General features: G+C 36.1%; 1 protein-coding gene across 3 annotated transcripts in view; it reads left to right on the plus strand.

The window, feature by feature from the left end:
- Positions 1-19108: 19108 nt before the first annotated feature.
- mdga2a (MAM domain containing glycosylphosphatidylinositol anchor 2a) overlaps positions 19109-25263 on the plus strand; it is a 142206-nt gene continuing 136051 nt past the window's right edge. Inside the window, exon 1 of one of the 3 annotated variants that reach the window (XM_026286291.1) lies at positions 19109-20195. In XM_026286291.1, coding sequence (XP_026142076.1) covers positions 20123-20195 — 73 coding nt within the window. In that variant the 5' untranslated portion in view covers positions 19109-20122. The remainder of the gene's footprint in view (positions 20196-25263) is intronic. The other 2 variants (XM_026286290.1, XM_026286289.1) reach the window with 2 other exon arrangements.

The following is a 25263-nucleotide window of genomic DNA, read 5'->3' on the forward strand; positions in this document are numbered from 1 at the left end:
GCAGTCAAGGAGGTTGTTCTGTGTGAGAAAGGCAGAGACTTGGTTGAACACAGCTTGTTCAAGTGTTTTTGCAATGAAAGAAATAAGGAGAACCAGTCTGTAGTTCTCTAAAAGAGATGGGTTAAGGGTGGGTTTCTTAAGTAGTGGGGTTATACAAGCCTGTCTAAATGCTGAGGGAAAAACACCAGTGTGGAAGTATGTGTTTATGATGTGAGTGAGTACAGGTACAACTGCAGGAGAAATGGCTTGAAGGAGATGAGATGGAATAGGATCAAGAGGACAAGTAGTATGATTATTAGAAAGGATGAGTTTGGAGACTTCTGTCACAGAGAATGAAGAGAATCGTGTGAACAAGTGTATTATTAAATCTTAATATTATTATGACATCTTTTACTGTTTCACACTCACAGCTGTTTGTTTTCTGTTTTCAGTTCATTGTTTGTCTAAGATATGTTTTAGTTTTTATTTTGCTTTGCCTGGGGACTCCTGAGCTTCTCTCTCTCTTTCAAAGTTTTAATGCTGAACATTCTAAATGGCATTAGTATGAAAAGACAGAAACTAGTAAGCAATACAAGTTGCAGGAAGGTGACACCAGCATGTTGCAATGGATGGCAGTTAAATATATAGTTCAGCAATCATTATACAAAAATATTTGACTTCTCAATTCAAAGGCTGACCAATCAGAATCAAGTACTCTTGAGCCATGTGGCAAAGAGTAAGTAAGGCCTACTCATCATGTTCTACATCCAGCTGGCTAAGGCATGTTTGATGATTTGTGCTTGCTCTTTTATCTCAGCTTTAAGGTGGATTATGGACAGAGAAAAGGGCGTCTTGTGGTCATGTATTCCAGAATATCAGCCTGATATTGGTAACCCTGGCAACCACATGAGCCCCAGAGGTTCATGTGAAAGTGTGTGTTTGTTTGTGAGTGTGTGTCACAAAGGTTTTATAGCACCTAGTATCGCTGAAAGAGAGCAATCTGAACACTTTTTACCCAAAGGCCTTGGATACACACACACACAAATACAGAGAGGCAAAGACAATTTAAAAAGCATCATGATGAGGATAAAGACGGCCTGGAGGCAACTCTTTTCTCTCTCTCTTTTCTCACAAGTCTCCACATCTTTCTTCTCTCATCAACTTCATAAGGTTGAACTCTGGATTTCTGCCTTCTCTCCAAGTCATACAGTACCATATATTTGGTTCCATTCCTGGGTGAAAGAAGCCTGGTTTCACTAAATTAAAGAGTCAATAAACACTGTGATTTACCATCTATGACTCATGAGAAGGACTGAATGAATAGAGCACTCTTGGCATGCCCATATTTAAATTTTACTGGTTTCCTCAACTCCACTTCATAAATCACTTGTGAAAAAGTTCATCACAACCTATCCAGAACTTGTCTTAAACTAACATTCTTTTTTTGTAAAACCTGAAACTTGGAATCATATTCAGACCAAATGTTCAGTGCAACAAATTTCTAGCAGCATTGCTGATGGATATCCATTGAAACCCATTGATGAGGTCTTCACATATCTAAAAACAAGCACTCAATGCCATGTGTACCCTTGAGTTTAGCTCTGTAAAGCACGGGTAATCTTTGAAAATAAGTAGGTGTTCCGGTGTCAGAAAATAAGCACTGTCAAGCATAGGAGTAGACATCATAAAGCCATTTAGCACTGAAACTTTGCTTGTATAATTCTGGGAAAAAGTTGTGTTGATTTTATAATGCAATGGTGTGCTGTATTTTGAGTGTTTTGCGATTTAATGCTATAACTGTGGAAAGTTGAAGGCAAAGTCAAGCCGGTCTATCTTGCAGTAACATTTCTTTTATGCAAAAAAAGTTATCTGTAACTTTCTGCATATATTTGTCTTGGAGTAGTCTTTCTTTGAAAAAGATTTTTGCCTCACATTTGCATTTGTCTTGCATTTGAAATGGCCACAAGAATTCACTACATTATTTATGCTTGTCAAATGTTTAGCAGTTTTTCAACCTATTTGTTAAAATGGCTGGTGCAGTTGTTTACAATTGTTAAATGTTTGACTGTCTAGCAGCAAATGAGTTGTAATTATTGAGGTCATCAGTCACACTAATGACCAATCTGATGATTGAAGCTTCAATGGACCATTGCAGAGAAATGTGCAAAGTGAGGTCATTCTCTATTAGAGGACGTTCTAAATAAAATGCAGGTGGATGTTTTTAGTATTCTGTTTACGAGCAGCTACCCATTTAGTTTTTCTTTCCGACCTATTCTCAAGACACCTCATATCTGTTTGTATATGTCTTTGTGTTAAAAGAATCTATGGTTTAAATTCCTGTAACGTATTTAAGAAAAAGTCATCATTATTTCACAGTGTAACTGAGCCATCAATCATTTATACATCATTCATTTCCCTGTCTTTTTTGGTCACTCATTATCTCCTCTGGTCATTCTTCTGATCAGTGACCCCTTGTCAAACTGTCAGGCTTTTCAAAGAATTGTCTCTCTCCCTTCTTCTTATCTCTCTTCTAGAGATGGGATTTGTCTGACAAATTGAAAAAAATATTTTATCAAACCATTTAGTATTCTGAAATAACCAATACAAAATAATATAATAATATAATACATTGGTGGTGAGCAATATTTTTAAATGCATACAGCATATTAGAAGTAAAATAGATCAAATAGATTTCTGGATGAGTGAGGATAACTTTTCTTGACCATTATTGCCCTGATGGTGGAAATGGGGATTTTCAATGCTTTAGCTCTTTTCTTACAGCCACTTTCTATTTTGTGCACATCAGAACTATATTCTTTGGTTTTACTCCTAGTGATGGATGATCAAGGGAATTTTACCTTTGTGTTCCTCATATTTATAATCCTGTGGAACAGGAAGTCATGGCTGATATGGCTGGACAATTTCATGCTCCTAGTAAAATGTGCTGAATTGTCTGACATTTATGACTGGACCAAGTTTTGTGAAAATCAGCCAGTTGATGTCACTGGTTGTTAATGTAATTGCTTGCTGCATCTAAAAATTCATCTTGTGTTTACGGGCAGATCTTGACCTTTTCAATTTGGCGGGTGAACAGAATTATGACTGTAGTTAAGAGAGGTTGCTAATGCAGCATCTAGGTATTCATATTTATGATTGGAAGTTCAGGCCTCTTGTAGAAATAAAATGAATAATATTGCTGGAGCTACTGCTACACACTTGGTTTTCTGTCTGCCCCGATGACCATTTCTGTTCCTCATATCCTCTGATCCAGATCAATGCTTTTATCTGTCTTTATTTATCTATCTCTCTGTCTGTCAGACTCTCTCTTTCTCTCTATCTTTCTTTTATTCGCAAACACAAACACTCACACACACACACACACACACATACACACACACACACACACACACAAAGGTGTTAGTAAATACAACTTTTGAAGTCAACATGAAACAATTTTATCAAACAATTTTACCAGTAAAGGGACACATTGTACATGTAAATAGTATATTTAATGAGAAATTTAAATAGATTAACTTGTTTTTATACATCAAGAATGAATTGAATTGGGACAGTTTATCTCAATAAGGTTGGAAGAGAAGAGTTTAGAAATTATGATGGATATAAGTAAAAAAATTGCTTCAGAACCAAAGCATTTTGATGACAAAAAAATAAATAAAAATCAATAAGCGTCAGCTTAGGCTGTAGGAAAGCTGGTCACCCCGATATACAAATCTCTACAGAACTTTCTCAATCACATGTGTAATCAGTCCAATGGAAGGGCGAGACGCTATGGGTGGGGTGACATAATCGACCAGGAAGCTTAAAAGCATATGTGGTGGAACTGGCGTCAGATTCTATGAATTAAGCAAGCGCTGGCAGGGATGCCGGAAGTATGGCACTTAGACACAATGTCTCTTACACTTTGGGTCAGCTCTTTGGATGTATGCATCCAGTGCTCACACTGGACATATACAATTAAGCTTCTGCTGCTCAGGTTCCCAGAAGGGTGGAGGACAGAAGGCCTGGAGTACGACAGGCCATGGTGCAAATGAGGGGACATTAGGCACATACCCCACTCGAGGATACAGACACACTTTGGCTAGAACGGGCACAAAGTCAAGATAGAAAGGGGCCACTGAGAGGGCCTGCCGATCTTCAACTCTCTTTAGAGAAGATATCGTGAGAAGAAAGGTAGTCTTTATAGTGAGGTGACGATCAGAGATCTATTCAATTGGCTCGAATGGAGGCATACAGAGAGCTTTAAGCACCACAGCCAGGTACCTCGTGGGGACATGAGATCGTACAGGAGGCCTCAGCACACCACGGAGGAAACCACTTACTGACCAATGAGAAGGGTGTGGTAGGCCGCATTGGCTACCACATAAACCTTCAGGGTGGAGTGGGTCAACCCTGCAGAGAAGCGGGCCTGCAGGAACTCCAACACTGTACCAACTGGGATATTAACTGGGTAGAGCTGGCATTCTCCTCACCAAGAACTGAAAAGTTTCCACTTGATCTTAGAGGGAGCTCTGGATTGGCAGGGTTGGCACACCCAGCTTCAGCTTCCATTCCTGACGTGGGGGAGTGCGGTTGGCAACTTGTATAAGGAGCTGGCATGCAGAGGGGACTACTCCCACCAAGCACTCCCCAGAGCTGAAGCGAAGGAGGAACCACTGAAACACCACCGAGTTGATGGCATCGCCAAACAGACCAGAAGGTGCAAGTGGGGTGACAAGGAGCCCAATGGCACGGGCGGTCTCCTTGGTGGCGCGGAGAGCGGGATCAGCAGTTCTCCTTAACTGTGTGATGTTCTCAAAGTAAATCTCCTTGCCTTCATCCAGCTTTTTAAGCAGGTCTGTCTGGTACGCCTGTAACCGCCATTGTGTGCAGACGCGCTGCCACGTACCCTTTTTCCACCAGCACTGATGTTGTGTGCAATTGCTTGGAGGGCAATGCCAGAGCCTACAACAATGATGCCGCTCATACTGGGGTGACAGAGGGGGTGATACCTCATCAACGCCCTCCACGTCAACTTCCTTGGAGGAAGACAGGTGGAGTGTCAAGCCCTCACTCCAGGGAGAAGTATCTGCATAGCGGGTTTCCAATCCCAGAGATCGGGCACCGGATCTGGTGGGTGAGGAAGAAGATAGGGACTCGCCCATCTCCATTCCCTCTACCAGATCCATCTGCAAACCCTATGAGTGCAGCCACAGCTCCAAGACAGCATTCCAGGAGTGAAGCGTATGAAGCGGTAGTAATTCGCAATGTGGGCACGACTCTGCATACTCCGCTCCCAAGCAAACAATTAACAAGCTGTGTATATCCCCACCCGTAATGTAGCGAGGGCAGGGAGGAACACACAGCATATAACACAGCTTGCTTTTGCCCATAAAGTGTTTGGTCTTAGCTTGAGCTTTGGACATAGTGGAGCTTATAATTTTGGACAAACAACCCGCCCATGACTTCTTGCCCTTCTATTGGACTGATTACACATGTGATTCAGAGCGTGGTAACGCTGAAGGCATTCCCGAAGAATTTCCACACAGCTTGAGTTCGTGAAGGGGAACTTATAAAGGCATGCACATTTTCAGACACATTAACAGCCGTTCATTCAAATCAATATATTTATCCTCCAGAATATTCATCCTGGTGTGAACGGGCCTTAAAGGGTTAGTTCACCCAATAATCAAAATTATGTCATTAATAACTCACCCTCATGTTGTTCCAAACCTGTAAGACCTCAGTTTATCTTCGGGAACACAGTTTAAGATATTTTAGATATGTCCAAGAGCTCTGAAGATAAACGGAGGTCTCAACGTTTGGAACAACATGAGGGTGAGTTATTAATGACATAATTTTGATTATTGGGTAAACTAACCCTTTAATGTGGGTTACTTTTGATTTCATGTGAACTCTAAATCTTGAAACAAGTTTTAAAAGAGAGTAGACAAGGATTTCCAACACAGTGTGTCCTCAAAAAATAATCCTTACTAAACCCAGTTTTGTAAGGTTTTCGCACTTAAAATGTCATTTAATGTTGTGTTTCACTGTGAGAGGAAAGAGGATACAAAGTCTCACAGTGTTCAGTGGTTGCGTTTAACTCTATGACAGGATCCGTTCTGCTAATGAGTTACAGGTCAGCCTCACTTCCTAACTTTATGACAATAGCCGGTTTTAATTCCAAACTTGTTTTTCCTAATTGCCTCTAGAAATGCTCATAAGCTGCCCCAGTGGCAATGTTGCATCGCAATTCATTTATTATTTAATTTAATTTTTTCTTTTTTTGGTGAATGAATCATTCACCAGGGAATGTTTTGTAGTCTATTAAGGTGTAAAGCATGTTATTATGAACCATCCCAGACAGATCTTTGCACCTCTTTATTATGGGTCCTAATAAATTATGTGTTTGGCTAATTTACATAACATCTGGAGTTGGGTTTTGGTGGATGTAAAGAACGGATTTTTCTTCTGCACTAATGAGCATTTCTACAGGCGAGTTCATTCTTTAGAGAAAGAAGTACCCTGGAGCAGACACCCGTTTTGTGAACACTGAGCCAAGATAGAGGTCTATCATTAACCTACACAAGAAATAAAATAGAAAAAGAAAAAGAAAGGGCAGAGGCAGAGAGCTGTGTGAAGTGGTAAGCTCTTTCTTCAACTTATTTGGAAATTTCTAGGTGCTGTATTTACACTTTGTGTGCAGAGTAAACAGTATATAATGAGAGTGCTGGCTGTATGTTCTCAAACTGGCTTTCTCAGATATCTGCGGAATAAAATTCAGCCCCCTGCTTCAGCTATGAGGACACACAGGAGCTGTAATACAAAGAAAGCAATAGTGAAGATGTAACTATTGCAGTGCTGTGGGTACAAACTGCAGAACAAGGGGACATATAAATTGGCAACGTGATATTATACATGTGCATGTTTGTTATAGTAACATAAGCTGAAACCTGAACTGATACACATACATACACATAACTATTTGTCTAACTAACGGCTCAGTGAACCTTTTCTGCTGACAAACAGTGCCACCTAGAGACAGCCTGAGAACATGCAAAAGACACTGTCATTGCATCCTGTGCTGTACTCTTTGAAAAAAAAAAAAAAAATGAAAAAAAGAAAAAGGGTACAAAGCTGTAATTGTGGCTGCTCGGGGCAGTACCCTAAAATTCAAAGGCTAAAATATAAATCTTTGTACCTTATTAGGTACTTTAATAGTACCTTAAAAGTGAGACTGAAATAAATAGACCATATTAAAGAATGTGCATTTGCTTGCATTGCTTGGATGGCGTTTAACCTCCTTAACGTCAGCTATTGAACTAAAGCAAACCAATATAATTATGCTAAAATAACCACAACATTAACAACAGCACTGTATAAGAGCACACGGTTTTACCTATCAATCAGATGTTATAACAAATCTGTAAATGGTTTAATGCAAAATGAAAGGAATGAAACAAGTAAATATCTGCTGAACACGGTCATGGACATCTTGGTCTATACAGTTAGAAATTTCAAGCTGTCCTGTTGAGGATCAGATCCTAAATATAAGTTTATTAAGATTGTAAAGTTCAGTTCCCACAAGTGTTATGTCAAAGTTTAAGTTTAGAATTGTTAATTAAATAATTGATGGTATTATCAAGGACAGTTATTATTATTATTATTATTATTATTATTATTATTATTATTATTATTATTATTATTATTATTATTATTGTTTTATGTTTAGAAACCTTGTTCCGTATATTCCCTTATAATATTTGTGATGCAATGGCGCACTCTGCTGGTCAAAGATAATGTAGTTTGGAAAAGTGACACAATTATTCTACTGTAGGTCTAGGATCTTACGAATCTTTTTCTTCTTCTTCTTCTTCTTCTTCTTCTTTTTTTTTCCTGATAAGTAAAGAACATAATCGAGTATATAATTAAGTAGGTGTTGGATTGAAAATAGAGTAAAAACAATCCATATTATTAATAGCATAATATTAAATATTTTCATTTCAAAAACATTTTTTAAATTGAAATTTATGTTGAAAATGTTGACAATGTTGAAAACAGTTGTGCTGATTCATATTTTTGTGGCAGCTGTGATACATTTAGTTTTTCAAGATGTTAGAAAAAAGATTAAAAGAACAACATTTATTTAAAACAAAAATCTTTTGAAACACTGTAAGTGTGTTTATTATGATTTCTGATCAATTTAATGCACCATTGCTGAGTAAAAGTATTAATTTCTTTCCAAATTCGTTTGTTACTAGCTACAAACCTTTGAATAGAACTGTAGGTTACAAGTAAGATAAGAAAAAATAGTCAGGCGGATTAAGCAGAAAATATCATCTAAAATACAATTGAATTTTTATTCAAATTTAAAATAACATACACAAAATGAGTAATGTACATACAGATTAAATAAAATTATGTGGTTCTTGATGTTGATTGGTCAATATAACATCATAGTGTGCAAAAATATACAAAATAGTACAAAATAGCAATGTGGCCTATAGTGTAATGTTTCTGTTGCGTTCACCTTTGTTGCTAAGCTTGGTCTTTTGTCCTGTGGCTACACTGCCTTGAACCTTTTATCAAAGGAAGAATAAAGATTGCATTTCTGCTGTACACTTTTATACAGACAGAACTAAAAGTTTAAACTCAAACATGAAGCCCATTTCATTTTATTGGATGGCAGAAGTGACAGATCAGGGATCTAAGAGATCTAAGGTTTTGTAGCCCCCAGATGCCCTGAGCTCATTCCACTAGAGGTATATCTACCCTATGGGCTTTAATCATTATATATCATATATAATTGTGATGCAGCAAGCTGGTTTATGTCACACATTTGGCAGATATCGACTGGATGTCATCGCGACTCTTCTGTCTTGCACAGTCCTTGGAAGTCAGTCGCTTAGAAGGAATATCACATCTTTTCAGATGTCAGTTCTCCCAGTGTGCAGTATCTCACCATGATTTCTGCATTGTTTAGAGGGCATTACAGTAGTACCACTGGCTCCTTTTCCAAAACTGTAACAGGTGCTGTGTCACTGTTGACTTCATGGTCATGTCATGTCTGAGTTTTCAAACCTGCAGCCTCTTGGTTATCAGGCCTGATATTACAGTAAGTAATTATTTAAACCAATTCTTATTTTAAAGCCAGAATATGAGCAACTATTCCAAGCTTAAACATATAGGGCCCTATTGACTTTAACATGCTTTCTATCAAAGATGATCATTTACATATGTGAATATAAATTAGTTCTTCACTAGCTGAAATTCAGTAGTAATGATGTGGGAATCGAGTGAAGTACATCACACTGCATACTAAAGATGATAAATATGTTAGATTTGCTGGTTTTAACTGACATTTTTAGGCACAAACACATTGTAATAACATTTCCCATTTGAATATTTTCAGTAATTTTAAATTCTTGAGTGATATTTTTTCATAATTATGGCAATAGATGAACTGTTAAATGGGTGATTTTGAGATGAGTCCCTATAGTCCAGTTTGACTCTCATATGCTTTTTTTCTCTCTCTCTTTTTTTTATTCTATCTGTTTTCTTTATATTTATTATATTATTTAAGATCCCATGCTAGGTGTACTGTGTTAACCTAACTGAGACTTGTTATAGCACTTATATATCATTGCTCTTTTTGTTGTTTTTGATTGCTTCCACTGTCCTCATTTGTAAGTCGCTTTGGATAAAAGCGTCTGCTAAATGAATAAATGTAAATGTAAATATGTTAATGAATATATATTACTGAACTAGAAAGGTGTTTTTTTTTAAATAAAATTAAAATACAGAATTTTTGAATACTGTTCACAGCTGTTTAAAAGATAAAGCCAATTATCAAAGTTTGATCAAATGTAATTTAATTTTCCAAAAAAAAAAAAAAAAAAACACTTTTAGTTATCCAAGTTGTCAGTCAATACTGGTCAGTCGAATCAAAATCGAAGCAATCAAAATCAACAAAAGAGCAATGCTATACAAGTGCTATAGTCTCAGTTAGCTTAACGTAGTACACATAGCAATATAAGATTTAAATAATATAATAAATAAAAAGAAAACGGAGAGAATAGAAAAATAATAGAGCAAGCTAGTGTTTGAGGTCTTTTTGTCTTTTGTCAATTGTATAATAAATTAAAAGAAAACAGATAGAATACAAAAAGATTAGAAAGCTAGTTAGAATTTTTTTTTTTTTTTTTTTTGAATAGAATTAGAATAGTGAGTGCTAGAGTTAGATGGTCGAAGACCTGGAAGACCTGCCAAGAGAGCATTACAATAGTCCAGCCTGGACAGAACAAGAGCTTGAACAAGGAGTTGTGCAGCATGTTCTTAAAGAAAGGGCCTGATCTTCTTGATGTTGAATAAAGCAAATCTGCAGGACTGGGTAGTTTTAGCAGTGTGGTCTGAGAAAGTCAGCTGATCATCAATCATAACTCAAAAATTGTATTGAAAATGTTCAAAAAAATTTTCATTGTCTTATAATATGAATTTATTTTTACCTTACGTGCTCAATGACTCCCAAACAATTCACTCAACAATTCATTTTTCCAAACCCCTCCTTTGCATGAGGCTAATCTGCTGTGATTGGTCCAATTAATCTCATTTTCATTTCATCATGCAAGCATCATGTAAGCAGCATTTGTGAGTGCAGTGCTACTTTGTGTACAGCGTTACTGGAGAAAAAGAATATTTTACCACTCCCAAAGCGGCATCTAGGCAAACAATGAATTTGCATTTTCATTCAGACCAATGGAAAAAAAACAACAAGTGGGTGAGCAATATGCTAATGTTTAATGTTGAGGTCAACATAAAAATGCTTGGGATTCATTTTAAAAATGACTTGTTTCAATGATTCAAAGTTGACTCTTTCTTTTGAGAGACAAAAACTTTATACACGGTACAGTACATTTTGAGATGTAAAACTTTTGCTGGATGTTTTCGTTTACCTAGAGCTGTTTTACACATTGCATGAAAGGTAATAAAAAAAAAAAAATCCATAATAGGGGCACTTAACAGGGATTAAAACAAGGTTGTAAACAGAGACATTATTTTACTTTTTAACAAGACACAACAAACAAATGCATTAACCAGGGTTATCATGGGAGATCTCCATAACAGTTCGACGGATGCTATGTCAAAGATATCGCTTTCCTCTGTGAACATTCAAACTAATGTGTTATGTTGAATATAAGACAGAGCTGAAGAATGAATGCTATGTTAGATGTAGGTAATCACAATCACAATCCATCTATCTCTCATAATACGCTACATAATACACAAGGCCTAGAATTTAGTAGGGACAACAATATTCAGCGCCAAAATTGTCCCTAGCAGTAATTTTGATGTGTATGTAAGTGTAACCACTTCTGTTGTTGTTGTTGTTGTTGTTTCTCATCTGAAATAGATCAAACGATTGATGTTATCTGAAAACCACATGCTTTCATGGACATGGGAGTAGGAACATACAAGGTAGCTAAAGTGTTTAAAACATACATTCACAGTTCAGATGAATGATAAGATTTAACATCTTAAACTTGTTTTCATGCTGTTTTGTGTTCATCTGCTTTGCCATTTGCTCTTTATATTGACTATCACTTTATATAGACTAATACAATCAAATACAACAATAATTTCATTATTAACATTTATTACAATATATACTGATAAAATTAACATTCACTTCAACGGTATGAGATTACTGAATGTTTTCAACTTCAAAGTTCTCTGTTATTTTGTCACTGCACCAATGCCAAACTCCAACCTTTGCCCTTGATTAGACAACAAGCTGTTAACTTCAATGATGCAAGTTCTTTCTATGTAACACTTTTGAGTTAGTAATGGAGGCTTGGCTCATTTGTTGAACCAATGTGGTATTGTTTATCTGCATCTACATCAGTTCATTATTATTTTCTTTTTCTTCAGATTAATTCATTTCATAATAACATTGTCCAAACATTATATCATTTCAAACCAAAATTGAAAATTCTGGTTTACATGTGCACTATTTTTCAAAGACTAAATCCATGTACTTTTATGACCACAATGTTTCTTTTATAGTGCTTTTTGTTATTTTAGATTATGACAGCTCCAGTCCTTATTAATATTAAATGAAAAAGAGTAGTCAGAAAGTTGTTCAAACGTTCACCTTTCAATCTCTTGGAAGAATGTCAGTCATACATATTTTGAATAAAATGATGCTAAATAAATTCTGAAGCATTTTGAGGTGAGGTATTATTATTATTATTTTATTTTAAAATAGAATAACTATTTGTATATCTTCTGTTTTTAAATTACCCATCCTTTTCTTTTGTTGTGTTTTTTCCCGATTTTTCTATGTTGCTGTCTTTAATTTACCTTTCTCCATTTGACATATACAGTATTGTTCAAAATAATAGCAGTACAATGTGACTAACCAGAATAATCAAGGTTTTTAGTATATTTTTTATTGCTACGTGGCAAACAAGTTACCAGTAGGTTCAGTAGATTGTCAGAAAACAAACAAGACCCAGCATTCATGATATGCACGCTCTTAAGGCTGTGCAATTGGGCAATTAGTTGAAAGGGGTGTGTTCAAAAAAATAGCAGTGTCTACCTTTGACTGTACAAACTCAAAACTATTTTTGTAAAAACATTTTTTTTTCTGGGATTTAGCAATCCTGTGAATCACTAAACTAATATTTAGTTGTATGACCACAGTTTTTTAAAACTGCTTGACATCTGTGTGGCATGGAGTCAACCAACTTGTGGCACCTCTCAGCTGTTATTCCACTCCATGATTCTTTAACAACATTCCACAATTCATTCACATTTCTTGGTTTTGCTTCAGAAACAGCATTTTTGATATCACCCCACAAGTTCTCAATTGGATTAAGGTCTGGAGATTGGGCTGGCCACTCCATAACATTCATTTTGTTGGTTTGGAACCAAGACTTTGCCCGTTTACTAGTGTGTTTTGGGTCATTGTCTTGTTGAAACAACCATTTCAAGGGCATGTCCTCTTCAGCATAGGGCAACATGACCTCTTCAAGTATTTTAACATATGCAAACTGATCCATGATCCCTGGTATGCGATAAATAGGCCCAACACCATAGTAGGAGAAACATGCCCATATCATGATGCTTGCACCTCCATGCTTCACTGTCTTCACTGTGTACTGTGGCTTGAATTCAGAGTTTGGGGGTCGTCTCACAAACTGCCTGTGGCCCTTGGACCCAAAAAGAACAATTTTACTCTCATCAGTCCACAAAATGTTCCTCCATTTCTCTTTAGGCCAGTTGATGTGTTCTTTGGCAAATTGTAACCTCTTCTGCACATGCCTTTTTTTTAACAGAGGGACTTTGCGGGGGATTCTTGAAAATAGATTAGCTTCACACAGACGTCTTCTAACTGTCACAGTACTTACAGGTAACTCCAGACTGTCTTTGATCATCCTCGAGGTGATCATTGGCTGAGCCTTTGCCATTCTGGTTATTCTTCTATCCATTTTGATGGTTGTCTTCCGTTTTCTTCCACGTCTCTCTGGTTTTGCTCTCCATTTTAAGGCATTGGAGATCATTTTAGCTGAACAGCCTATCATTTTTTGCACCTCTTTATAGGTTTTCCCCTCTCTAATCAACTTTTTAATCAAAGTACGCTGGTCTTCTGAACAATGTCTTGAACGACCCATTTTCCTCAGCTTTCAAATGCATGTTCAACAAGTGTTGGCTTCATCCTTAAATAGGGGCCACCTGATTCACACCTGTTTCTTCACAAAATTGATGACCTCAGTGATTGAATGCCACACTGCTATTTTTTTGAACACACCCCTTTCAACTAATTCAACTAATTGCCCAATTGCACAGCCTTAAGAGCGTGCATATCATGAATGCTGGGTCTCATTTGTTTTCTGAGAATCTACTGAACCTACTGGTAACTTGTTTGCCACGTAGCAATAAAAAAAATACGAAAAACCTTGATTATTCTGGTTAGTCACATTGTACTGCTATTATTTTGAACAATACTGTAAGTGTAACTGGTTACATCACTAATGACTCTTACAGGGAAATGTTGACAGGAAACAGGCTCTCAGCTTTTCATGTACTGAAGAGAAGAGTGCACTTTAAAACTGTGTAAAAAGCACAAGCTTTTGCTTTTCCAACATGTCTTGCAGGTATTTAATTTACACCTTCTTTGTTATGGACTGTGTTATTGACTTAACATCTTATCATTAACCTTTTGTTAGATTTGTACTGCAGTCTAGTAGGATGTTGTGTTTGAATGCCAGGCAGAGATTGTGAATTTTGTTTTTGTAAAAAAAAAAAAAAAAAAAAAAAAAAAGATAATTTCATGCTATTGATAAAAATAAATAAATAAATGAAAATAACAGTCTGCAGAACATTTCTGATACCAGAATGTAAAAGTGTTTAAAGACCTTAAGTTTGGGAGAAAATAATATTTAAATGCATGTAAAATTTACTGTGATGTCTAAAAACCCAAAACAGAAACCACAGTTGAAGCGCATGGTAATCAGCATGCTGTGCTAGTGTGAGATTCAAGTGAAACCCTGAGCCTCTCCTTTGTTTCACTTTGTTGCACAACTTTCACCAATGCTTCAACTTGTTTTTAAGGCTCACAATTTCAAATGAAATAAGTCAGTTTTAAAGTTATGGCACTGGGACTAGGCATTTGAGTAAAAGAGTAATTTTGTGAAATACTATTAAAATAACTATTACAATTATAAAATAAATATAAAAGTTATTTAATTTAATGGCATTGCTATATTTTTGCATAATTAATAATAAATATATAAAATAAAAATACTAAGGATTAAGGATTTCAGTTTTTTTTCATGAACAGAGATTTGAAAAGAACAGCATTTATTAGAAAAGGGAATCATTTGTAACATACAAATGTCTTAAATGTCACGTAACAAATTAAAAAATTAAAAAAAGGGAATTAGTCTTTTGAAATGTAGTGGACAATACCGTCTGTACATTATTATCCACAATCAACAATGATAATAAGAGTTTTTTATTTTTAATGTTTTTGAAAGACGCTCGCAAAGGCTGAATTTAAAATGCAATATTTTCATATATTACTACAATTTAAAAGAACAGTTTCTGTATGGATACAAGTCTATACTGTGCATGTTTTTCCTCCACCAACAAGAGCAAATTTAAGTTTTATTTATGTATTTATTTTAACACACCTGCACAGTTGCCCACTAAAGTGAATAAATATGTAGGAGGTAACTGTAGGAGGAGGCATTAGATCTCTTTTTTGTGTGTCAGGTTAATTGCTGGACTTCGGCTTAAGCAAGACACCTTACACCTTGAGCTACACATCATACATGACAGCTGCACATGTGGTGCAGTGGCCCATGTTATTGGTTAATTAGGGTTTGTCAGAAATCTGTGTTTGTCATAGAGTTGAGGCAAATTAGCGCTGGGTTAAAATTAGCCTTTGCAGTGGTGAGCTGAGATTGACGAGACAGCTGCTCGTTAGAAACCTCAGAGCTGTCCAGGTCATTATGCTGCATCACTAACTCCAACCATCCAAAAACAGCAAGATCACATAACAGCCCTTCTGTGATCTGTGAAGCTGAGGAACCTTGACATGAGCGAATGAATGCATGGACATGAACATATTTCTGATCAGAATATTTCGCATTATAATGGAATTCATTCATTATAAGAATCCGCATGAGCAAGCCTCTCGTCTTTAGCCTCTCTTAATAAATGCTGCTTAGTTGTAGCATCTGAAAGGATACACACTGAGGTGATTTATTTAGTTATTTCTGATTTAAGGCCTTGATGTAAGAACATTACCTTTCTCATGAAAAGGTCCCAGTATAATTCTGGCTTTTTCAGATTTTTATAGATAATGTAAATTAAGAGTATTCATAAAAAGTTTAACAAGGTGACCCTTGAGGTAGATTAGTTGAGAATTATATTTAAATGCTGCTAATATTCAGCAGAAGTAATATTTCCAGCTATTCGCCAGCTTTTGTTGAGCACCAAATCATTTTTGTGATGATTTTAACTATGTAAGCCAATAAGTTGAGTGTGAAATAATAGAGCAGTAGATGTGTTTAGGAATTAATTTGCATTAGGTATGACTGTGATGTCCTCAACAAATTTCTCAGAGCTCTTGACAGAGACTTCAAGTCTACTATTGATTTTTTGATTTGCACACAAGATCTAAATGGTGAATAGCATTATGTTTGTCTAATGGAGCAAAGCTGGGTCATCAGTTACAGTACCCTGGCTGTCATTACGTCTTCCTTAGGAATTGAACATCTCTTGAGCTAATAATTGGCTAGCGTTCTATTCTTTCATTATGTGGTTACCGTTTAAGTCATTCACAGAAAAAGAAAAAGCAGTGGTGCTCTAATGCACTAGGTTGACAGAGTTTGAGAGATAAAGTGCAGATAGTCAGAACTAGTCTGTAAGTTACAGTACATCTGTCACTTAAGATGCATCTTCCTTGAAATGCAAATGGAACTCCAGGCAGGTGGGCTAACAGCCAAGCTTCTTGGCTCACTAAGGTGCCCACTCCAGTATTGGGGTTGTAAAGTACAAAATCTTTTAAAATGCCCTCAAGAAACCAATCTGAGTAATCAGGGTCACTGCAGGTCCTTAAAAAGTCTTAAATATTTTAAAGGGTAAAGAAAAGTCTTAATTATAATTTCAATAAGTCTTAAATTTGGGGATGGAAAACAGGAATTTAATGTGATGATTAAACATAAAAATGCTGTAATTTAATACAATAAATTAATGTGAGTCCAGCACATTTTAAACTATATAATATAGTTATCTTAAATGAACATCAATATAATTTAGAGTTTTGACTTATCTTTAAAAAATGGTTTAAAGGCTATTTATTGTATAAAACTATTTGTTTTGTTCAAAACCTGTATTTGAACTGTAAAGTTGTTTATAATATATTGTATTTTTAATTGTGCTGGTTTTAAAAAGAGTATTTAAAAGCCTTAAATTTGTTTTTATTAGTTTTATTTAAATCTACAGACTCACTGGTAATGATTAGCATTTGTAACTTCCCCTGTGTTTTAAATTATTTGAGCAGTTTCAGATGTCTAGATAATCACCGGTAAAAAAAAATCTGTCATTTCTAATTTGTTCTTGATGCTACACAATACTAATAATAATAGGATACATTGTTTGAATATCAAGTAGCAGATTATTAAAAATCATTTTATGGTTATAAAACCCCCCACCCCCCACACACAATTTAATTTAATCAACTATTTTGCATGTCTCCTTGGGTTTTCATGAAACATTTTTTTTCTTCATATTCCAGAAGATGGCAGTACAGCACGCAGTTTGTAAAACAACAAATGCTCGGATGCTGGGAAGTCCTGAGCTGACAGGCTGAATAAGATATTGTAATGCAAAGCACTAAGTTGACCATTTGACTTAGTATGACTTGTATACATTTCATATAAATATGAATATAAAATATAAATATTATAAACAACGTACTGTGTTGTGCTGGTAGCGTATCTTAAGAAGATTTTGGCTGGTAACACATATGATAGGTAAGTTTATAGGTTAATGAATGAAGAGGAGTTTTTACAGATTAATACTATAATTTGCTTTATATTTTATAATTTGCTTTAAAATTGGGTAAGTAAAAAGGCAATATGTATATTAATTACTTTAAAACATTGTTCAAATTTAGATTTTTTTTTGTAGAGGGGAATATGAATTAACTGTTTTAGGTTTTTGTTATTGTAACATTGCTTGAATGACATGAATTTATAAACTTTGTAAATTTATAAACACTTATAATATAAATCTTATGGGCATTCTTAGAATTTTCTCTTTTTTACATTTGATCTTATTTATCATATAATCTTGCATATAGTCCTCCATGTCCGCTGCATTTCATAACTCTGGAAATTTGATAATACCTAGAATATCAAAATCAACTGCAGGCAGTAGGTCCTTTTCCTATTTGGTGCCCAAACTCTGGAATAATCTATCAAACACTGTTTGGGAGGCAGACACACTATCAGTTTAAATATAGATTAAAGACCCATCTCTTTAACCTGGTTTACACATAACACACTAACACATTTCTAATATTCAAATCTTTTAAAGTATTGTTAGGCTGCATTAATTAGGAAAGCCCGAAACGGGAACACTTCCCATAACACATGATGTACTTGTTACATCAATAGAAGAATGACATCTACGCTAATATTAGTCTGTTTCTCTCTTATTCCGAGGTCATCGTAGCCAACAGATCCAGTCTGTATCCAGATCAGATGGTCACTTAGTCACCCGGATCCAGTACATATCCAGAACAGATGGTGGATCAGCACACAGAGAGGACCTCTACAGCCCTTGAATGTCAGACCAGGACAACAAGGTGAGCCCCAGAGACAGATCCACAGTAAAGACCTTGTCTCCTTGACAGCCATCGGGACAAGACCACAGCAACCAGATGAGTCCTCCACACAATCTGACTTTGCTGGAACAACCTGCTAGTTCATCTGGCCCCCGACTGAGCCTGGTTTCTCCTAAGGTTTTTTTCTCCATTCTGTCACCAATGGAGTTTTGGTTCCTTGCCGCTGTTGTCTCTGTCTTACTTAGTTGGGGACACTTATTTTCCAGCGATATCGTCAACTGAACTGAGCTTGAATGATGACATCACTGAATTCAGTGATGAACTGCCTTTAACTGGAAATTGAGTGTTTACTGCATTGTCCTTTTGTATTATTGAGACACTATTTCCCTATTTAATATTGTAAAGCTGCATTGACACAATCTGTATTGTTAAAAGTGTTATATAAATAAAGGTGACTTGACTAATGTTTTTGAGTGTTGATAGTTTTGTACTCCATTTCCAATTATTTAGTTCATGTTTACAGTATTTATTTTCAGTGAACCCAGTGCTGCTGAATACATGTAGTCATCCTGACCTTCTATTTTACCACCTGTGCCATCATCAATACATTTTACAGTAACAGATTTCATTAGCTCAGATATAGCCTGTTGGCATATTAACATTACCTGAGTTAATGACTAACTGTTTCACAGTGTATTTAGCCTCGCAGCCACTCATGCTGTTGCAATCGAGATGCTGGTAATGGAAAGAAAAATCATTCATTTGATAGTTATAAAGTCGACAGGGGAGGACGAAGCGCGGCGAAATTAATAGCAGCTACATCATCTTCCGTTTCAGTGAGAGAAAACGACAAACGCACGAACGAACGTCGGAAAGCATGTATACCATTTAGACTAGCGGCCTTTAATTTATGATGAAGTTCACGTTGCTCTACTGCGAACGTTCTCAGCGCGAGAGTGCTTCTCATACAAATGAGATCCGAGTGCGCGCGCTCGCTCGCCCGCTCCCTCACGCGCTCTTTGACGTAGTCAGCCAGCTGGGCTCCGGCGTTCCAGCGCAGTACGTATGGCGCAGCGTTCCCAGCCACCCTTCACATTTCATTCAGTCTAAATTACGCTTTATGCTGAAAATAGGCATCCTGACGCATCTCTTTACGTGTCATCGTTTTTTTCAAACCGGGGCCAGAGACTTCCTTGAAGTAAAACTAGCCCAAACATCTCTTATGAAATAAAGGATTTAATCTTTTTTTATTTATCCGCTGGAGACGAAGAGTCACAGTGTTGCTATAGGAGCAGCTTTTATCGGCATGCCTTTCTGTCTCACCGGCATCCTGTAACCACAAAGAGGATGCGAACGGCGGTCTCGTAGGGTTCTTGGTTATTTTCGCAATTCGCATTGAATTCCGCAGTGTTACCTTTTGGGAACGTCGAAGAGGTGGATGCCAGCGCGCGCAACCGATTAATTGCGCGCGTGTTTCCCATGGCGCTGTCATTCACTTTCGCTCTTCGCGTCTTAATGCCGGCGAAGATGTGAGGAGGAGACCCGCTTTGAAGGTCTGATGCTCGTCCTCCTCATCTGTCACAGCTTTACATCTCCGCCTAGACCACTTTGGTGAAAACACTTGCATTGAATTGGCAAGAAATGATTAGCGAGACATCTCTGACTGACAGACACCACTTCAGCTGTTTCTTGATGATACGGTCACGCGAGCTGGGAGATTTGGACTGCACGTACTGCCTTCAACTGTTCGCCGCCTGAGGAGCTGGATATGTTCAGACTAACGTGAAGATGGAAATTATCTTTGCTCTCCTGTGGTTATTGGCCACACTATTTGAAGGCGTTTTTTGCCAGGGAGTATACGGTAAGGCAAACATACGTAGCGGTTACGTACAATAGCCTTACCGGAGCTGTCGTGACCTTGCTAGGTAGATGAAAGATGTGGATGCTCATTCTCAATGATAACCAGTGTGTTGTAGGCCCTATAGCTTGCATGTCAATTGACAGTTCCTGCGTTACAGGTGCATTTTGGGCCATCAGTAGCCTGTGGTCATGTATAGCTGCCTTCCGAATGAAATATGTTGCCAGGCAGGATGGTTTATAATGATGGGACGTGTTGAAATGGCATTATCACTAGAAGATGCATTGCTCAAGCAAAGCATAAATATCTATAGCCATCACTGTGTAAACGTTACTGCAAAGTATGTATGGGGCTAGTTGTCACATGGGGAAGTTGTCACACTGTATTGCAGTTTAGTGAACAATTCTGAATAATTCATAACTGTATTAGTCCTTCAGTTGTATTATATTTAAGTGTAAATGTATTTAAATTTAACGTCTGTATGTTACTGAACTAGCTGGTAGAAATTAATTGACCCATAACAAAAGTGGCCTTTTTATCAGCTGTCAACAGTTTTACCAATGCAATACACTCTTGGGATAACACATAACAAAATTAAGTTGATTATAACATTTGAACAATATTGTATCATAAAATATTTAATTCATACTTCTACTTAGAAAATTTTTAATAGTTACATATTGCCTTAATTATTACAAATGTAAAAAAAAAACCTTTTAACAATATTTTGTAAAACCACATTGCAGACTTGTCTTTAATATAATATCATTGTAATAAGTAATATTATATAATCTGTAATGTAATATCACAACATTTTTCAAAATTTTATAGTCACAGTAAAGTTTTCAATAGAAATATCAATTACAAGTTTAGAACCCAGTCCAGAAACTTTCTCTAGTTCAGAAACCTAATAAAACAGAATAATTTGATTCATTTTGTCCTTTTGTAATTTTTAATATCATCACTAGCTGTTTTATAGTCAAGCATTTAACCTCAGTCTTCCATAATATTTCAATATGTCATTTCTTATTAACATAATGTCTTAATGCTTGAGGACTAATTGACAGTGTCATTTCATATTTATTTATTGTGCTGTCAGAGGCAATCAAGGCTAATTTTAAAAGTTGTCACTGTTTCAATGTAAAGAGGAGCCATGAAACATGATGTGTTATTAAACAGTAACAGGACGTATGATGTGAGGTTATTCAATTCCCTTTGTCAGAATTGTATGTAGGTTAAGCTGCTCAGGTCAACCATTTATTCTGTCACAGAAACCTACAATTCAGTGTCCTTCTGCCTATGGAACATTACAAAGGGATTCTCATAATGGGAGGAAGACTATATAAAGCACTAACTGAGAAATCTATTTTGTCTGACGTCACATGGATTACAATGACAGATTTACTGTTTCTTAGTGGAATACTGTTTGGGTTAGTAAAAAAGAAAATAAAGGGAAGAATCAGTGCACATGGACTTAAGCTAATTTTTGCTATAGAGGCTGGTTGAAAACACCTGAAGCCAAGCATGTTTGGACTGAGGTGGAACTCAAAGTGCACATTTATCCCTTTATTAATATTGCAGAATCCATGATGTTCCTATAGGAGGCAGCTGGTAATAACTTCAGGCTATTCTTTTCATTTTGCTTATACAGATTACATCGATGTCTTCTATTCATTATGACACAAAGCCTTTTGTCAGTGTTACTCACTGGATGTGTTTATCGTGGGCCTGTGGTATTTACAGTAGTTGACATTCAGTGGTCAAATGGTGTGATTATGTTCATGTTTCACAGTTTGTTGGCTTGTGTTCTATTTGTGAGGGGCATATGAACAAACAATTGCTTCCTGTGTAATGACCTGTGCAAATGTGGGACTGTTGTGGGCAGTACTTCACTTCTAGGATCTGGATGCTAGTTCATGCCCTCTCAGTTTATGCCATGCTCCATTGTGAATCATGAGGGGTTTCTGAACATCGAATTGATACTAGTGGTCAACCGATATTGTTTTTTTGACAGCCAATGACAATACCGATATCTTGGAAAGCATGGGGGCCAATATATATATATATATATATATATATATATATATATATATATATATATATATATATATATATATATATATATATATATATATATATATATATATATATATATATATATATATATATATTATTATTAGACATTTGAAATTATTTGACAATAAATGTAAAAATGTGTAAAATAAACATACTTATACTTTAGATGACAAAGTCTTTTTCAAAAATAAATAAAAATGTAATAAAAATATAATTAAAAAGGAAGTAAACACTGTAACCAACAGGGCACTCAGTATTCACATAGTTTGTCTGCATTGGGAATCATTTTTCAAATAAAGCAAAGATAACACTTTTGCATAAAGCACACAGTGAAAATGACATGAATATGGCAGTGGGCAAATGCATAAAGCGCAGCATAATTTGCAAGTTTAAAGTTTAAAGCATTCAATTCACACAGACTGACCATCACACAGAGAACACGCGATCATGTAGATCATATGCACACAAAAAGGAATAAGATGAGGCATGGCATATAGGTCTACACCACATGCTGTATTATTTACTGACTAATAAATTATAGAATTTTTATCAAACACTGACGAATCAAATAAATAAAAAAGAAAGAAAGCCTCCATAGGTAAACAGCAAAATGAAAACTAAAATAAAACTAAACTTGCTGTCGGTGACAGTGCTTGCATGTTTTTTCCCCCGAAAGAAAACCAGCGTGTTTATCTTCTCTGGTTTAGAAGTGGTCTTTTACTTAACTTTGGCTTGAAAATTCTCAGTCTGCCATCATTTCCTCAATGTTCACATCATTTCTGTAGTGCGCTGTGTGCACCTTCGTGCTCCTGCTGAAGCAAGTATTCAAACTTTGTCTGCACAGTTATTGACCATTACAATTTATAAATTCAGTTTTAATTTAAAAGGCATTCACCAGTGAGTTCTGAGTAGTGTGCAGCCCAGATGTTTACATCTAGAAATAAACCCACATTATGGATTAATTTCACAGATTGTAAAACGTTGTATTAAGAGTATTATATTACCTTGGAATTAAATTAAAGAAATTTGAGCAAGAGGGAACACAAATATTATATTTGTTGTAGGTTCACTATTATTACCCAACTAGGATGACCCTGAAAAATTAGTCTTGGGTGGATTTTAGCAAGTTTGTAAAACTGTGTAAAAAGCATTGTGGAGTGGTCATACACTTTTTCAGTGTTGCACAGAATGTATAGCTCTTTTGCATTTTGTCTTTTCGAACTTACAAAAATACTTTTTGTTTTGTATTGTTTATTTGAAAAATTAATTATTGTTAGATTATATCACGATCTCTGTTAGATATTAATGTGAGTTTGCCTCTTTGCAATCCTCCTCCCTTCTTACTTGCTCCTTCCACAGATGTTTCCTATTTTTGCTACATATGAAGTGTTTTTGTCTTCTCTTTATCTCCTGCTCTCCCTTTCCTTGTCCTATGTTTTTCTCCCTCCTCCCATCTGTGTTTTCTCTCTCTATGCTTTAGTCTTATGTCTCTTTCCCTCGATGTATACCTGCATGCGCAGATGATACCTAAAAGTGAATCGTTGAAGATTGATGCGGGGACCTTTTAAGCCCAGGTTGTTGAGTTTAGTTTGTCCTTTACAGAAAGTTGAAAGGCTCAGTGCCAGTATTATTCCTTATATGTCCCGTAATTTCTGATCACATGTATGTTTATATAACTTGTTGTTTTGGCTCATATTCAACACATATGTAATCCATATCTTATTGGTTGAAAAAGACCATACCACCGTTATTTTATCCTATATAAACTGAATGTATAACAATAAAGATCTGAAGTGAAGGTATATTCAGATCTTGTGTCTGCCGTGCTTTTCTTCCCACGGCCATTCAGAAGGACTGAGAAGAAACTTTTGGTGGCGAAGATGTAGAACGGGACCATTCTGATACTTTACAAATTTAAGCCATAAAAATACCTTGGCGGCAGCTTGTTTTACTTGTTCTTTCTTCAAATACTGTTTGCTGAACTCTTATCAATCTCTATTCAAGTAATGTTGCTTCTAGTGTTCCCATGACAGCTTTTTCTTTTTTTCCCTTTGTTGAATTTGCCTGATCAAAAGATTTGTTAATGGAACTTATCTTTGTGTTTCTTGCTCTTATTTTATAATAAAATAGAGCAAATATTAAGAATGCCGCTGCTACGCATTGTTGAACAGAGATTATATTTTTTTTTAATGGCCTATAGCTGAACTTGTTTTCCGTTACAAAATTAATCAGAATTACTTCTCAGTCAACTCAAATGAAGATGCCGACTGTAAAGACTACACTTGTTTGATGCGAAATCACGTTGTCCCACTGGATGAATGTTTTATAAAACAGCGAGACTAATGCATTATATTACAGCATCCCAACAGGCCACTTAGGCCGAAATGAAAAAGAGGGCTCCAATAGTAAGATATCTAAGAGGTCGATAATCTTTTAGTTTATGTAATTCACTACAACTGTTGGATTTAATGTCAGCATGGTTTGATTGGCGATGTATGGATATTTTTCTAATATTCATATTTTTTTTACCCTGTGTGATGGCTGTCTGTTTCAAATTTCATATGCAGCCCTTCCATTAATTTCAGTCTCATATCTACACAGACAGTCGACTAAGTGGTCAGCTGATAGTATCACTAAATGCTTCCGTTCTCTGCTTTTCCAGTCTTAATCCGAGCTGCTAATATTTATGTGCTTTTTAGCTTCTAGATCCCATCTGTCCATAGAAGATTTGCTTATATTTTACCAACACTGACAGAATAATCAAATGCATTCTGGTTATCTGACCACAACAGACTGCTTTAGTTTCATTGTACATTGTTATTAAGACTGGAACCTTTAGAAACGGAGATCAGGCACTAATTTTTCTGTCATTTTTCTACATCTGAAATGCATCCTAATGGCCGCATACTGTTGGTTACTGTTGTATAATATTGGACTTTGTAACTGGAAGTATATTTGAGGTGGTGGGGGTGGATGAAAATGGCATTCAAATACA

Source organism: Carassius auratus, chromosome 17 (genome assembly GCF_003368295.1).
Source record: "Carassius auratus strain Wakin chromosome 17, ASM336829v1, whole genome shotgun sequence".
NCBI classification, from domain to species: Eukaryota; Metazoa; Chordata; class Actinopteri; order Cypriniformes; family Cyprinidae; genus Carassius; species Carassius auratus.